The sequence below is a fragment of the Eretmochelys imbricata genome, chromosome 4 (assembly GCF_965152235.1).
Source record: "Eretmochelys imbricata isolate rEreImb1 chromosome 4, rEreImb1.hap1, whole genome shotgun sequence".
Taxonomy (NCBI): domain Eukaryota; kingdom Metazoa; phylum Chordata; order Testudines; family Cheloniidae; genus Eretmochelys; species Eretmochelys imbricata.
Genome location: NC_135575.1, coordinates 119,048,516 through 119,063,219, shown reverse-complemented (window position 1 = coordinate 119,063,219; position 14,704 = coordinate 119,048,516). Strand labels below are relative to the sequence as shown.

Sequence of the window (14,704 nt, the reverse complement as noted above, 5' to 3'; positions counted from 1 at the left end):
GGTGTACCGGCAAGAGCCAGTATGCCGTGCCGGACCAGACCGGCTTCCCCAGGCTGGTGCTTTAAAGGGCACCAGGCTCCATGCAGTGGCCAGAGCCCCAGGCCCTTTAAAGTGCCGCCCGAGCCCCACTGCTGGAGCCCCTGGAGTAGCAGTGGCAGGGCTCCGGCCGCGCTTTAAAGGGCTAGGAGCTCTGGCTCCTGTGGGGAGCCCTGAGCCCGTTAAAGTGCCCCCCGAGCCCTGCTGCCGGAGCCGTGGGGTAGTGGTGGCAGGGCTTCAGCGCTGATTTAAAGGGCCAGGGGCTCCGGCCGCTGCGGGGAGCCCCGCACCCTTTAAATCAGCCCCCCTGAATCCCCAGGGCTGCCCACAGCGGCCAGAGCTCCTGGGCCCTTTAAAGCGCCACCCAAGCCTCACTGCCAGAGCCCCGAGGTAGTGGCGGCAGGGCTCTGGCTGTGATTTAAAGGGTCCAGAGCTCTGCTGTGGTAGCAGCGGCCAGAGCCTGGGGCCCTTTAAATCGCCCCTGAGCCCCGGGGCTCCCAGCTGCCTCTGCAGCTGGTAGCTCTGGGGGTGATTTAAAGGCCCCAGGGCTCCCAGCTGAAGCCGGAGCCCTGGGGCCTTTAAATCTTGATTTAAAGGGCCTGGGTATTTAAAGGCCCTGCCTCTTCTGGTTGAGACCACGCCTCTTCCTGTCGAAGCTACGCCCCCCTGCTCAGGACTCCGGAATACAGGTAAGTCCTTTAAGTTACTTTCACCCCTGGTCCCAGCCCAATGCTCTTTTCATAGCACACTTATTAATATTACAGACAGTTGCAGGGAGTTACTTTACAATAAATCTGTACATCACATACAAACTTTCTTGATTTGCTTCTAAGTATCTGCTATGCTCTTTGGCAAACAGTATATGTGAGATTAATTTTCCTTTACTGGCTGCACTACTGGAGTACGTTGGCTTGCTGAATAAAGATAATTATGTTTGAAACCAGATGCTCAGAGTTTATATTTTGTTACCTTTGCTTGATGATATTTTGACAATATATACAGTAAGAACTCAAAAATTACTTGAAAAGTAATGTTGAATTGGCCATCGGCCAAACAGAAAGCATGTTTGGTATTAGAGGACTGTTTAAACAAATTAGTTTAGAATTGACATTTTAATATGCTAGGTTTATCAAAGGAAGTTCATTGTAATCCTTAGTAAGGCTGCAATAAATGGATACAATATTTTGCTTACCCTAAGCAAGTAATTATTTTTTTCTGGAGTGAGTAAAATGTCCTTCATTTTCTTTATTATTCTCAAACATCATGGTAAAGGGTGGTAAATTTTCGTAAGAGTTTTGTAAGGCTGACTTTACTGTGTGGTATATTTCTAAGTAATCTTTGATCAACTCCTTATTCTCATTTTAGGGAGAATCAGCTGTATAAACTTAGTTAAATTATGGGCTCTTGTGTTGTAGGTCCAGGCTTGAACCTGAACAGAGCAATAAAGCTCATGCATCCTCTTTCCCTGAAAAAATTGTAAAGAATTCTTCAGAAGAATCTGAAGAAAAACCTGCTTATGAGGAAAACAAAGGTAAGAATCCAATCCTATTCGTTTTTACTTTTGTGGCAGGCACTCTTCACCCAACTGGATACCTTCCTCAGATCACAGATTCCACAGTAGCAGCCGTGTTAGTCTGTATCCGTAAAAAGAAAAGGAGTACTTGTGGCACCTTAGAGACTAACCAATTTATTTGAGCATAAGCTTTCGTGAGCTACAGCTCACTCTGAAGTGAGCTATAGCTCACGAAAGCTTATGCTGTAATAAATGTGTTAGTCTCTAAGGTGCCACAAGTACTCCTTTTCTTTTTTCAGATCACAGAGCTATTGTAAGGCTTCCTCTTGTCACTTTTACCTCCTCTTCTTTCTCTCTCCCTTCCTATGGTAACCAGGCTGTCGCAAAGCAGATTCTGAGAGTGAGGCAGCAAAGTCTTAAACTTTGTGGCATATTTCAGAAGCATTCTTCAGCCAATGGCAAAAACTTTTTTTTGAAGCACATTTTTCCACGCAGAGCTGCCAGCAGAGATCAATATAAACTTTCCTAAAAGCCTTTATTCCCTGGTTGTTTATAATTTCCTGATTTTTTCCCCCCAATATTTAGGATATGACAGCTCAACCCGTATTAAACCAACTCTGTGAATATCTTGGTTCTCACTTTTTTAGTACTCCTCTAAATGCATCTGCTCTGAGGTCCTGTAAGATTCTGTAGAATTTCCTTAACTGATAAAAGGGCAGGCTGTCTGAAAATTAGCCTCCTATATTATTAAAAGAACATCTGCTCTTTTAAAGCCCAAGGGAGGCACTCAATCTAGCACCTACAACAAAGATTTGGAATGTTAAGAAAAAGTGTGTGTGAATTGAGGGAGAGGAGGCAGATGGGATGGCAAATATCTGGTTCCTGTGAACCACAATCCTGATTTTTGCTCTGAAAGGATTGTGTCCTGTCCATCAGTAGGTGAGCATTGCCTGATAGCGAGGTTGTTAAAAATGGTACTTAGAATAAGTATTCAATTCAGCCAGTTTCCTTTAGGCTGGAGCCTGAGGATAGTGTTAGAAATTCTCTAAAGGTGTCTGCCTGAGCCTGTGAGATGTGTCTCGCTTTTCTCCTCTATCTGTCAAGATAGCCTTCTCAGATTATGTCTAAACTGCAAACCACCCCTCTCTCCCAAAAAAGTGTTTTTAACTCAGGTTACCTAACCTGCATTAGCCAGCTCTGGTTAAAATAGCAATGAAGACACAGCAACTTGGCTTTTAATTCAGGTTAGGGAGCCTGAGGTTGAATTTAAGTTGCTAACTTGAATTAAAAGCTGAGTTGCTGTGTCTTTGCTGCTATTTTAAGCTGAGTTGGCTAAGGTGGGTTAGCTAATGCAAGTTAAAAGCACACCTTTTTTTTTGCAGTGTAAGCATATTCTAAGTCTGCATCAGGGCAGGTAAACTGGCAGAACTTTTTTGCAGGAAGCCTTTCTGTGCAGTACCAGCAACCTCAAGGATAGTTTCAGGGTTCATCCCCAAAGGGACCTCTATTTTCTAAATGATGTTATGGAAACAAGTGCTTTTCCAGCATTAGTTCTGCCGTTTGATCTGATAGAAGAGCCTGGGTACTGTATGAATATGATATATAGCGCTGAAATTCTGTTTAGAGGGAAACAAAAAGTGGGATGACTGTTACTTGAAGTTTGGGTCAGACTGCATCTGATAGAGGGGAATATGTACATGGAGACAGTCTATTAATCAGAAGGGTATTTCTGGTCATCAGCTATTGAGTGCTTTTCTTAAACAATTTTGGTGAAAGAGGCAAGCCCCTCTGAGCAGTGATTTTACATGTCATACGGAAGGATGATTGGGGAGAAGTGGAAACTCCATTTCTGAATGAAGGCTTTAATTTTGAATGGTCCCTCAGCACATACAAACATTTTAATCCTCAGATGCTGTAGTTTTATCTACTTAACCAGCTACATTTCTGAAACTTTACAGTAAGCTTTTTCTTCTCAAATTGACCCTGCTATAAGACATAAAGCTGCAGACTTTGAGTGTCTGTTTATGGTACACGCTACATTTCCATAGTAAGTCTGAGCAATGCAGCATGTAGGTTATAGTCATGTTTTTCCTTAGCTCATATTATCAGCACCGTACAGCTGTGAGGCGCTCCTGCAGAGAACCGGCAATGTAGTAGCAGCGTCAGTGGTTCTGTGTGGTTCCAGACGCCTAGGACACCACTGCAATTTTGGACAACTCTGTGCAGCTCAATCGTCCAGAGCACGGTTATAATATTCAGCTCAGAAATCTGTGTCATGCCACAAGAGACTCTAGTCTTTGATTGCCTGGGGCCATCAGATCTGATAACAAGATTACACTGCAAAGAGGTGTCACTTATTGCATCTTTCACCGCATTTCAGACTTGATTGTGCTAGTTATTTTCATTATTAGCCTACCTTTAATTGTTTAGAAGCAAGTAGCTAAAAGTGTGTTTTATTATATAAGTAAAGCTGATGCAGAGCTCTTAGAGATGCTAATTACTCTTTGAGAACACTGTGAGGTCTCTCTGAAAATAGTTCTACCTGGAATATTTTGTACACGCCTACATTACCCCCACTCACCCTACACCCCGTATTCTTTGTTGACTGTATGAGGTTGACTTAAGAGTTTGCTGCTATTGTTTATAAAACCATAATTTTCATTATGGCATCACAGTAGTGAAAATGATGGTGATGCTATCAATAGGGGATTTCAGAGTAACAGCCGTGTTAGTCTGTATTCGCAAAAAGAAAAGGAGTACTTGTGGCACCTTAGAGACTAGGATTGTGAGTTTAAATCTTTTGACCTTTCATTTTGTAGAAGTGTTTTCTGTAATAAAAAACAAACAAAAGAAAATTGAAAAAATAGAATCGTGGTTATTTCTAAATAGAATATTTTCCATGGGGTATCAGTAGCTTGGGGAATGGTGATCGTTTGCATTTCTGAAGTGTCTATCACCATAGCCTCTGGGCACTCTTACACAAACATCTGTGCTACAAAGATTGTTCCCTGCTGGGAGCATAGCTCTCGCCCAAATCTGCACATACTCTGCCCTTTGTTAGAACATTTGGAATCTTGGATGAATCTTTTTCCTCAGTTCATCATCGTTTAGTCTGTTCTCTGGCAGATTAGATTACTTTGTTTTGATACTGAACACCTTTTTTACATCAGAATTATAAAAAACATGGATCATTGTAGGAAACGCCCATTTGGTGTTTGTTTGATAAGTCTTGAAAGATTATATATTGCCCAATTTTGATTTGCTTATTACAAATAGGACAGTTTGTTTATGGAATGAAATATAAATTATAGCTTCTGAATTAATCCTTCATTTTAGCACTTCTTTCATTTCAATGTGAAGTAAACCAGTTTGGAAATGGGTTAAAAGGAATTTGATAGTTATTTAAAACAGTTAATGCATCTTTCAGAAACAACAGAGATATGAAGTACTTTATTTCAGCAATCCTAGGAAATAGATATTTTTCTTTCTCTAGGTTTTGCTAGATGAATCATAATCATTGAGCAGCATTAAGGTATACCCCAGGAAAGCCCCAAATCTGCTTTCCCAGTAGCAGGAAACATGCTGTAGTGACAAGAGCAAGCTGTAGCTCACGAAAGCTTATACTCAAATAAATTGGTTAGTCTCCAAGGTGCCACAAGTACTCCTTTTCTTTTTGCGGATACAGACTAACACGGCTGCTACTCTGAAATCTGGGAAGATGAGAGAATGTCTCTCACCTGCTGCTTACCTTACCTATACCAAATAAGTATTTGCTTATTAATGAACTTGTTGGATACACGTACTGTTTCTTGCCAAGTATTGGCAGTGCCTGTAAATAATTGGTTCCTTGGGGATAAAAAAGGGAATATTTATTATTATTTTATAGTCAGTTCCATAAACTAATTATCCTCTTTTCTTTGAATCAAGTGAATAAGCTCAGAATGACAGATGAAATCTTGAACAACTACTTAACTGAAAACTGAACAGGATATTTTCCTGAAGTGACGTGTATTCATTATAATTTTGGTGTAACATCTAAATAAAATGATTTATGTCTCTGTGAAATACATGTAAAGAGCTGATGATGCCCCAGGGAAAATATAACCAGAATTATTTGTAAACAATCTTATATGTTTTCTTATCTTAACTTGCTTTTATTAGTTAGGGCACTTGTAAGAAACAAAAAGTCTGGTTTTCATAAGAGCTAAGCTGATCCTGCTGCTCATTCACAATCCCTTGTTTGTAACATTGCAAACATTTCTACAGAAACCAGTTGTGATGTCAGAAACCAGTCCTATAATTTTTGGAGAAGGAATGAGCAGTAACAGAAGCGTTTTTTTTTAAAAAAAGATGGGTTTCATGCAGATGTTCTGGTAACAAAGAGCAAGAGGAAAATATCCCCTTAAAATATCTCTCATGAAATTGTTTTTAAACAGACTGCTGTCAGAGGTTTCCCAAGAGAAGCTGGTTTCTTAGAAAAAAGAAAAGGAAGACTTGTGGCACCTTAGAGACCAACAAATTTATTTGAGCATAAGCTTTCGTGAGCTACAGCTCACTTCATCGGATCCGATGAAGTGAGCTGTAGCTCACGAAAGCTTATGCTCAAATAAATTTGTTGGTCTCTAAGGTGTCACAAGTCCTCCTTTTCTTTTTGCGGATACAGACTAACACGGCTGCTACTCTGAAACCTGGTTTCTTAGAGTGATGCATCAACATTGCTTATTTAATTGAAAACATTCAGATACAAGATTATAAACAATTACAATAAATCAAATAAAAAAGTATCTAAGCATCTAAATAAGGAAAAATATTATGATTAACAGCAATTCCAAAACCTACTAAAAAGTGAAACAAAAACCTTTCTGCATCTTAGTTTTGTTACTTGAATCTGGTAGCTCTAAGCAACCAAGGCATAGAGTCCCTTGTGGGATGGCACAGATCTCTGTGCTGAGGCTTGTAACAACGTCCCAGTTGTGTGGTAGTAAAGAACCTCCCAGGGATATGGTAAAAACTCCGACACTTTGGGTACTGATGCTGCTTCTTGCCAAAACAGACAAAATGTCAGAATCAGTTGATTCCTATGAGATAAAAGGAATGAAAAGAAAGTGGTATTTTTCTCCTTGTACAGAAGTACCTTGTAGTAGTTAATCTTAAACTTCAATTTCTGTTGTATACTCCATTTTCAGAACTTATATATTTAAGATGTTTTAGGTCCCAGTGTTGCAAATCAATAGGCAACATCACTTATGAGAGAGTAGCCCTATTGAGATGAATGGGGCTGCTCCAGTATGTAAAAAAATAAAAATTGGTGTTAAGTGATTGCAGGATGGAGCCTGATCTGACTTGTTTCATGTAGGCAGACCCTTTGTGAGGAATCAGTTGCATGACTGGGGCCATAATCTTCAGAGTCAACAACATAAGGAAACGAGATCAGTCTTGGGAGGTTTATGCTAATATTTTGAAATGAGGTTCTGGGTTTAATTTTGCAAAATAGTGTGAGTAGCAAGGAGGTGGTTTTCTGAAATCTCAGGAAAGGTAATGGCTTCATACAGTTGGTGTCAATTTCAAAAGTGTACATATATTTCTGTTAAAGTGCAAATTATGGGAGAAATTACTTTGTTTCGACTTTTACAGATGTCTCGTTTCCTGAGAAAGGAAACGATGCTGCGAAGACTTCTGCACGGGCTTAACTTTATGCGCTATGAGTAGTTTTACTTGCTGCAACGTCCATACTTCAATGCAGCTACTCCCAGTGACAAAATTAAGCGGGTGTATAAATCTTTGGCCCCAGTCCTGCACTTGTACCTTAGCGGTGCGAACTGCTGATAGATGTAGAGCATGAATCTCAATTAACTAGAAATGAAATCTAATCATTTGATAGTTGATACTAAATGAGTAAGCGGTGGTTGTAGCTTCACATTTCAGTATGCTGATGTGTTTGGGATTTTTGGTTATCTTTACAGATCAGAATCTGACAGATGCCAACTCCAACTTTGGGCTGTGGGGGGATGGCAAAGGTGAAGATGAACTGTCACCTGAAGAAATTCAGATGGTAAATTCTGTTTTATTTCTTCCCTCCCGCCCACCTTTCCAGCTAATGCTATCTGTGCATATGGTGCATTAAGGAACACAGTACACACTCTCACTTGGCTCTCAACTTGCTTTTTGTGCAGAGGAACTTAATAACAAATGTGCCTTTTCAACTTGGTTTCCTAATTCTTAGTATCAGTTAATATTTAAAATTGCTACAAAAAAAGAGAGATTGCTGTGCAGCCATGGTATTAGTGAGAGAGTATTTTTCAGCAATTAAAACTGCCCATTGAAATTTAAATTTAAATTGTCCTTTTAAATTACTGCTAGGGTTTGCTGTTTAAATCAGCAAACCAAGGAAGTCATGGCAACATTAAGAGAAGCATAAAAAAACTTTTGGAAGATAAAGATAGTTGCTGCTGCTATTGCCGTCCCTGTTTTGAGTTGTTCTGTTGCCAGTTACTCTTATGTAATTTTATTCTTTTTATCTGTGAATTTTTAGAGCTTACAAAAGAGATTGAGCAGTTTTTTTAGTGTGAATAGGCAGCCTGCAAGCTTTCCTTCACAGCTGTCTGTGCAGCTCGCTTCTTTGCCACTTTATGAGGCTTGTTCTCAGAGCAATGTGTTGAAAAGCTAGAAAACTCAAACCCTGGGACTAACAAATTCTCTGATCCCAATTGTCAGAAGGGGGTAGGTAAGGAGAGAGGCAGTCTTTGAGGCTCTTCCTACTCTAGGGAAATTTTCTGAATCTTTCCTGCCATTGCTAACACCAGGTTAGCGCATCCATGTCAGCCATATTGGGAGTCCTGGTGTAAATAGGCCACTGGCTATCACCATAATTTCATGCTCTGTGTCAGTTAACCCTGCTCTTGGTAGAGCTGATTGACATAGTGCTTTAAAACGCACGTAGCAGCTGTAGCCCATCTACATGAGGTCTCCATGTCACTGAACTTTCTCTAGTGTGGACAGGACCCAAAGTATTCGGAAACCAGGTCTCGTGGGGCTTTAAAGTAAACACCTTGTATTGCACTTTGAAGCAAACCAGAAGCATAACAACAAACAGGCCATAGGTTGTAATGTTCTCAACATGACTAGTGTTGCTAAGCAGAAGGCTGCTGAATGCAGCAGTATCTGAAGTTCCATGATGGTATTCAAGAGTAGCCCTAGGCAATGTTCCCTCTAATTTTTTCCATCCATGTGCGGATTGTATTTTGTTACGTGTATCAATATTGAGGTAATGTGCGGATATGTGCCACCAGTAGAAACAAAAAACTAGATATAATATATATTTTTAAAAAGTTACCTATAGGGATAATTACACCAGCCAGGACAGATTAGGCATTTTAGAACTCACTACTCAAAGAATTAAATGTAAGCGTAAGAGAGAAATAAAAATTATGAAAGGCATAGACCAATAAAAAAACTAAAATAACAGCACTTTGAAAGAATAAAATTACAGAGAATATGTGTGCATTGCAGGAAGTATCAAGAAGTAACAACCACAATAATACAAGTATGTGTTGGGAGGTGAGTGTGAAAGTGTGTGTGTGTGTGTGTGAGAGAGAGAGAGAGAGAGACAGACTGAGTGTGTGTGTGTGTGTGTGTGTGTGTGAGAGAGAGAGACGCATGCTGGCCCTTTAAGTATGCTGCCCGTTTAAGTAGATTGGCACTCACCAGTCTGAAGCCTGTTTGTTCAGACAGAGAAGCAGCTGCCAGCAAGCTCCGTCCCACTCCTGAACCCTGTCATGTCCCCTCCTTTGCTCTATGGAGATGGGGTACAGGGGTGGTGGTGGGGGAGGGGGACACCCTGACATCAGTGCCCCCTTCTCTCTCCCCCCCTCCCCCGCCTCCGCTCTGCACAGCAAGCAGGAGGCTCTCAGGAGCAGCTGGCCAAGGGCTCCAAGGCAGAGGGAAGGAGTAGCGCAGCAGTGGGGGGAGGGGTACCTGAAGTGCAAGACACTGGATAGGCTGCTGGGCGGCCATATAGCTTAGAGGGAACTTAGGTCCTAGGTAGAGCACTCTAATACTCATCCTAGACATGACAAAGGTATAAATAACTGTGGGAAGGGCTATATCTAAGGAAAAAGGTCAGACTAACTTAGCTAGTTGCAGATTGAAAAAACAAATACTCTTGACCACAGTTGCTGAGTGTCTAGGAGGAAGGTGAGGGACCCAAACAGCCCCCTGAATTGCAGACCATATTGAGAATGAGCGAATGTGGCCCCTCTCAAGAGAAGGGAGCAGATAAGATCCTACTTAAAGCCCTTCACAGGCTTCCCTGGATGATAACATCCTCCTCCTCACACGTTACCATCTTTTTTTTTTTTCTCAATCTGACATAAAAAGGCCACTTTTCACAGAGGCCTGTTTTCTTCTGTTTTCTTCCAGCAGTCTGCATGCTAATGTTGGAGCTCTCCATGTAAATCTCCTGCAGGTCAAATGGAGGTTAACACCAGCTATTTGAGTTGCTATATATAAAAAATGGTTTTCTAATAGTTGATTAATAACCTTCTTGTTATTGTCTTTTCTTTTGGCTCTGTGCTATATACTAGGTTTTGGACCAGTTGCCATACTCTTTATTCTAGCAGTTTAGGATAAAGTTTCATGGCATCTCTATATAGTATTTAAAGATTTTTTTAAGTGATTGAGAAATAAATATTCACAATGAGATGATGAAAGGAATTCTAGAATTCACAATCCTGAACTAGCTGTAGTCTGACATTCTGTCAGCTATTCCTAAGGGATAGCTGCTGGATGTTTTTAGAAAGTGCATTATTACTCCATGCAATCTTTCAAACTCCTCCTGCTCTTCATTTTTATTTTTTATATATTTGCACTTGGCATTGTCCATCTTACTAAACCGACTCACTTTTTACACTTCATCTGCTGTGTGTCACGAGTGACACTTCAAATTTGACATATCCAAAAAACCTGCCTAAAAACAACATTGAAGTTCTGAGCTAAATAAACAAATACAAGGCCATCCTGTCACTTTTATTTTTAACATGCCTTGTTCTGCTGACATTTTGCAGGATGATACCCCAAACATGACAACGACCTGACACCCCTGCTATGCCTAGGCTAGTGGAATAACTTGTGTTGGAAGTTTTAACCTTAGCTCCAAATGTAATAGCCTGGTCAGTGGAGCATCAGATGCAGAATGCTACTGAGATTTTTTTCTTAAATCTCTGCTTGCAGAGTAATATATTAACATGGTAAGTAAATTGCTCCTGGGATTGTGCATAGTTTACTTTTAAATATTAAATACAAATTTTCACTTCAAATGTGTTTTTGTTAGCATAAAAGGAAAATTAGCTTCCCTTAGTACTGGAGCAAATAGCACTGGAAAATATAGCAGGAAACAAGAGGTGAAAGAAGCATACAAAAGTGAGCTATTGCTATAGCTAGAGTTACCCTCTCTCCTGCCCTAACTTATTTAAAATGTTGCCAAAAGTCAATCCTGAACTGGTTGGCTGATTTTCTTTTGATGGAGGTGTAGGCTACACCATACCTGCAGTTCAAGCGCTGGAGTCCTACCTGAAAAATCACTGATATCTTACCCAGAGTTGATCTCTTTTGCTACACCAGCATTATAAGAGGTGAATATGGCCAACATTAATCAAAGCTGTAAGTAAGGTACTTTAGCTTCTCACCCTCTCAAATGGGATTAATGTTATCTGCCCTTATGGGTCCCCCTTTTTGATCTGTTAGCCTCCTGCTTGTGGTCTTTTTAGTGAACGTCACCTCCATGAGGAGAGTAGGTGAGCTGCATGTCCATGATCCTCCATATACTGTTTTGTTAAGGACGAGATATAGCTTAGGCCACAGTTTCTCTCCAAAGGAGTATATGTCTTCCATCTCAATCAGTCAGTATGTTTACTGGTTTTCTTTCCAAAGCCACAAGCTTGTAAGGACGAACCAAAGCTCTACATTCTGGATGTTCTGGCTTTTTCTCTAGATAGAATGAAGCCCTTTCAGATCTCTTCTCAACTATTAGTCTCCTATGCAGAACAATGATTGTCCAAGTGGATCATCAGCTCTGTTGTCATGTGCTACAACACTAAGGTTTCCACCGCTCAAGAAACACCATCTGTGCTTTCAACCAGAGCACGCAACATCCACAACATTTGTAGGAAACATCCCTATTGTGGACACTTGTAGAGCCGCAATGTGATCGAGACATTGTGATTGCCACCGAGTCAAGGGAAGATACTAATGTAGGGAAAGCAGTTCTGCAGTCCCTCTTCCAGTGAGATTCCTAGCCCCACCTCCAGTGGAAACTGCACGGGAGTCACCTAGTTTAATGGACATATGTAACCACTCAAAGAAGCAAGAACCGTTACTCACCTCTTATAACTGTTGTTCTTCAAGATGCATTGCATGTCCATCATAGAGCTCACCCTCCTTCCCCAAACTTCCAGATATTTAATCTAAGGGTCGGGTATGAAGGAAGTGAAGGGTGGGCAGCATGGCTGTGCCCTTTAGACCCTTGGCTTGGAGCATGAGGGCACCAGGCAGAGGCATGGCCCCTATGGATACCGCTAAGGAAAACTCGTCAGCACCGGTGCACGGGATGCCCACACATGTAGTGTAATGAACATCTACACCACATCTCAAAGAACAATAGTTATGAGAGGTGAGTAATCATTCTTTCCTGGTATTGCCCTCTTTCCTTCTCTCTCTCTCTTTTTTCATATGAGCAGTAAGAATGTTACTGATATAATCTGTTCCCTCTAATTGATTGATGCTTAAAGTGCTTCTAGCATTTTCTAGACCCAATATGAATAGTTTTATTATTAAATATAACTAGATGACGGTATTTACAAAATGCAGGGATGTGTGTAGTGGTTTGCTGAAATGAAACTGCACTGTCTCCAACACCTGAAAGCATTTTTGAGCAATAGTTCTCCAGGTATGCCTGAGGTTTGGAGACCTGCTGGCACCTAGCCAAAGGATTTTGTGCATATGTTGATGAATTTTAGGTTATTTTAATATTATTGTGTTAATTAACAAGAACTCAAAGCTGATAAATTTACAAGCTGTTCTGAAAGATTTTCTCCCCTGGCAGAAATAAAATGTTTGACAAAACGCTGGACCCAGTTTTTCCATTCATGTGCGAAAACTAAATTCAGTGGAGTTACATTAGTACGAGCAGAAATCAGGCAGCTATATGCTCTTCCCTTGAGCATTGTATTAGGACATTGTACCAGATAACATGCTTCATCACAACACTGCAACAACCTAGTGTCTTCAATGCAAGAATCTCAATGTGCTTTACAAACGTCAATGAATCCTCACAGCATCCAATAGCTGATTTGATAAGGGGTGTTTAGACATTTCTCCTCTATTTTTATGTATGCTATTACAGGAATAGTTAATTTTTACTCTTTTAATTCTTTTTCTGTGAATAATGGTGCAATTGCATGGAAGTTACATTTATTTTAAGTAAATTGACTCCCAAAGGGTGAGAAATACTGTAGAAACTGGAGTATTGGTTTTAAAGTGTTGTGGCAAATTATACCCATAATTCACAATCAGTGTTTCATGATCTTTCTTAAGGGTAAAATAATGAGTTAAACCTCTCTCATATGGCTACAACAGCAATTTAATTCATTATTTCACCCACAGGAGAGATCATTACATGGTCCAAAATGGTTGCAGACTATTGTACGATTTGCACAATAAATCCTAATTTATAACCCATAGTGCAGGTATATTAATGCTTTTATAGTTATTGTAAGCAGATGTCTTGTGGTCAGATTGAGTGGAATAAAATCCGTTTCTGCTGTGTCTGTTCTGAAAAGGTCTAATTTTCCTCAACTACTTTCATCTTATTATTTTTTGTCTACGGTGAAATCACATACAGACATTTAATGATGTGTCTCTTGGGATAACAAAAAAGAACTCTGATTATTGCTTCTATTCATTAAATCTTGGACAAAGTCTAAGCAATTTGTCACTTTGTGCCATCCTTTTGTAGCAGCATATTTTACTGTCATAAAAAGCGCTTTCTTTATTAAGCCATAGATAGTTGAGCTATATTTAGATTGTTGTAGTTTCAGTTTTATGTTCCTATCATGTAAATTCTTTTGTGACATATTGATGTATTATGTGGTGTGTTCTAACCTTTTGTTCAATTGACTGTTCTATCATAGTTTATTACAGTGCAGATCAAATAATTCATCAGCCATCATTTCAAATTACAAAGTTTATCTAGGGATATTTTTTTTAAATATGAGTAGCAGGTTTGGGATTTCTTTTAAAATACATTCTCAAAGTGGATTTATACTATTTGTAACAGATCACAAGCATTTACTGTGTATTGAAAATCTGACTTTTAAACTGGTTATATAATTCTTACTAGGGTGCTAAAAAACGGTAACATTTTTGGTGCTGAATTTTTAATACAGGACTGTTCCAACTTATTCCCACAGCAGCATGAACAAGTTTGAATAGTCCTGCATGAAAAATTCAGCACCAGAAATTTTACCAACAGCTATAAATTGGCTGCCTTCTCCAGTCAATGACTATCTTGACTATTTGGTGCTGGACCTTCTGTACTCGGTACACCACTTTACTTCAGGTTTACACTGGTGTGACTCCATTTAATACTTACACCTGTGTAAACCTGACATAGTGCAATGGTGAATCAGGTCCCACGGGTTTAACTCTTCTAGCCATTCATTACTATAATTGTAACTATGTCTATACCAGTCATTAGATTTTGTTAATGCATGCTCCCTTGGAGGAAGAGTCTCCAAAGACAGGGTCCTTGTGATGGGAGGTAATTTAATCATTTAGGTTGGGATGTTAGAATTCTGCCATGATCTAATCATGAATCTGTGGGCAGGGGAATAGGCTGAACTATGGATGGATTACTGCTGATAGGACTGAACCTCTGGAAGAGACTTTCTAGAGTGCTTCAATGCTTGTGGGGAAAGGGAACTTGTATCACTAGATATCACTCCCCTAGAATCACTCTGTAGTTGAGGATGGGTAGGCCAGGCTGTGAATATTTGATACAGTTGAATATTCCTGATACATGGAATGTAGCTGTTATGAAGCCATCCCTAAAGATATATCTGTAGACAGGATAGGACATTTGGCAAGAAACAGATGAATGGA

At 40.0% G+C, this 14,704-nt stretch overlaps 1 protein-coding gene across 6 annotated transcripts in view; it reads left to right on the top strand.

Annotated features, from left to right (window-relative positions):
• The window catches only part of STX18 (syntaxin 18), a 119,053-nt gene that overhangs the window by 86,392 nt on the left and 17,957 nt on the right, over window positions 1-14,704 (top strand). For all 6 annotated transcript variants that reach the window (XM_077815858.1, XM_077815857.1, XM_077815859.1 and 3 more), the window contains 2 exons: window positions 1,452-1,567; window positions 7,513-7,601. In XM_077815858.1, the coding sequence (XP_077671984.1) occupies window positions 1,452-1,567; window positions 7,513-7,601 (205 nt within the window). The remainder of the gene's footprint in view (window positions 1-1,451; window positions 1,568-7,512; window positions 7,602-14,704) is intronic.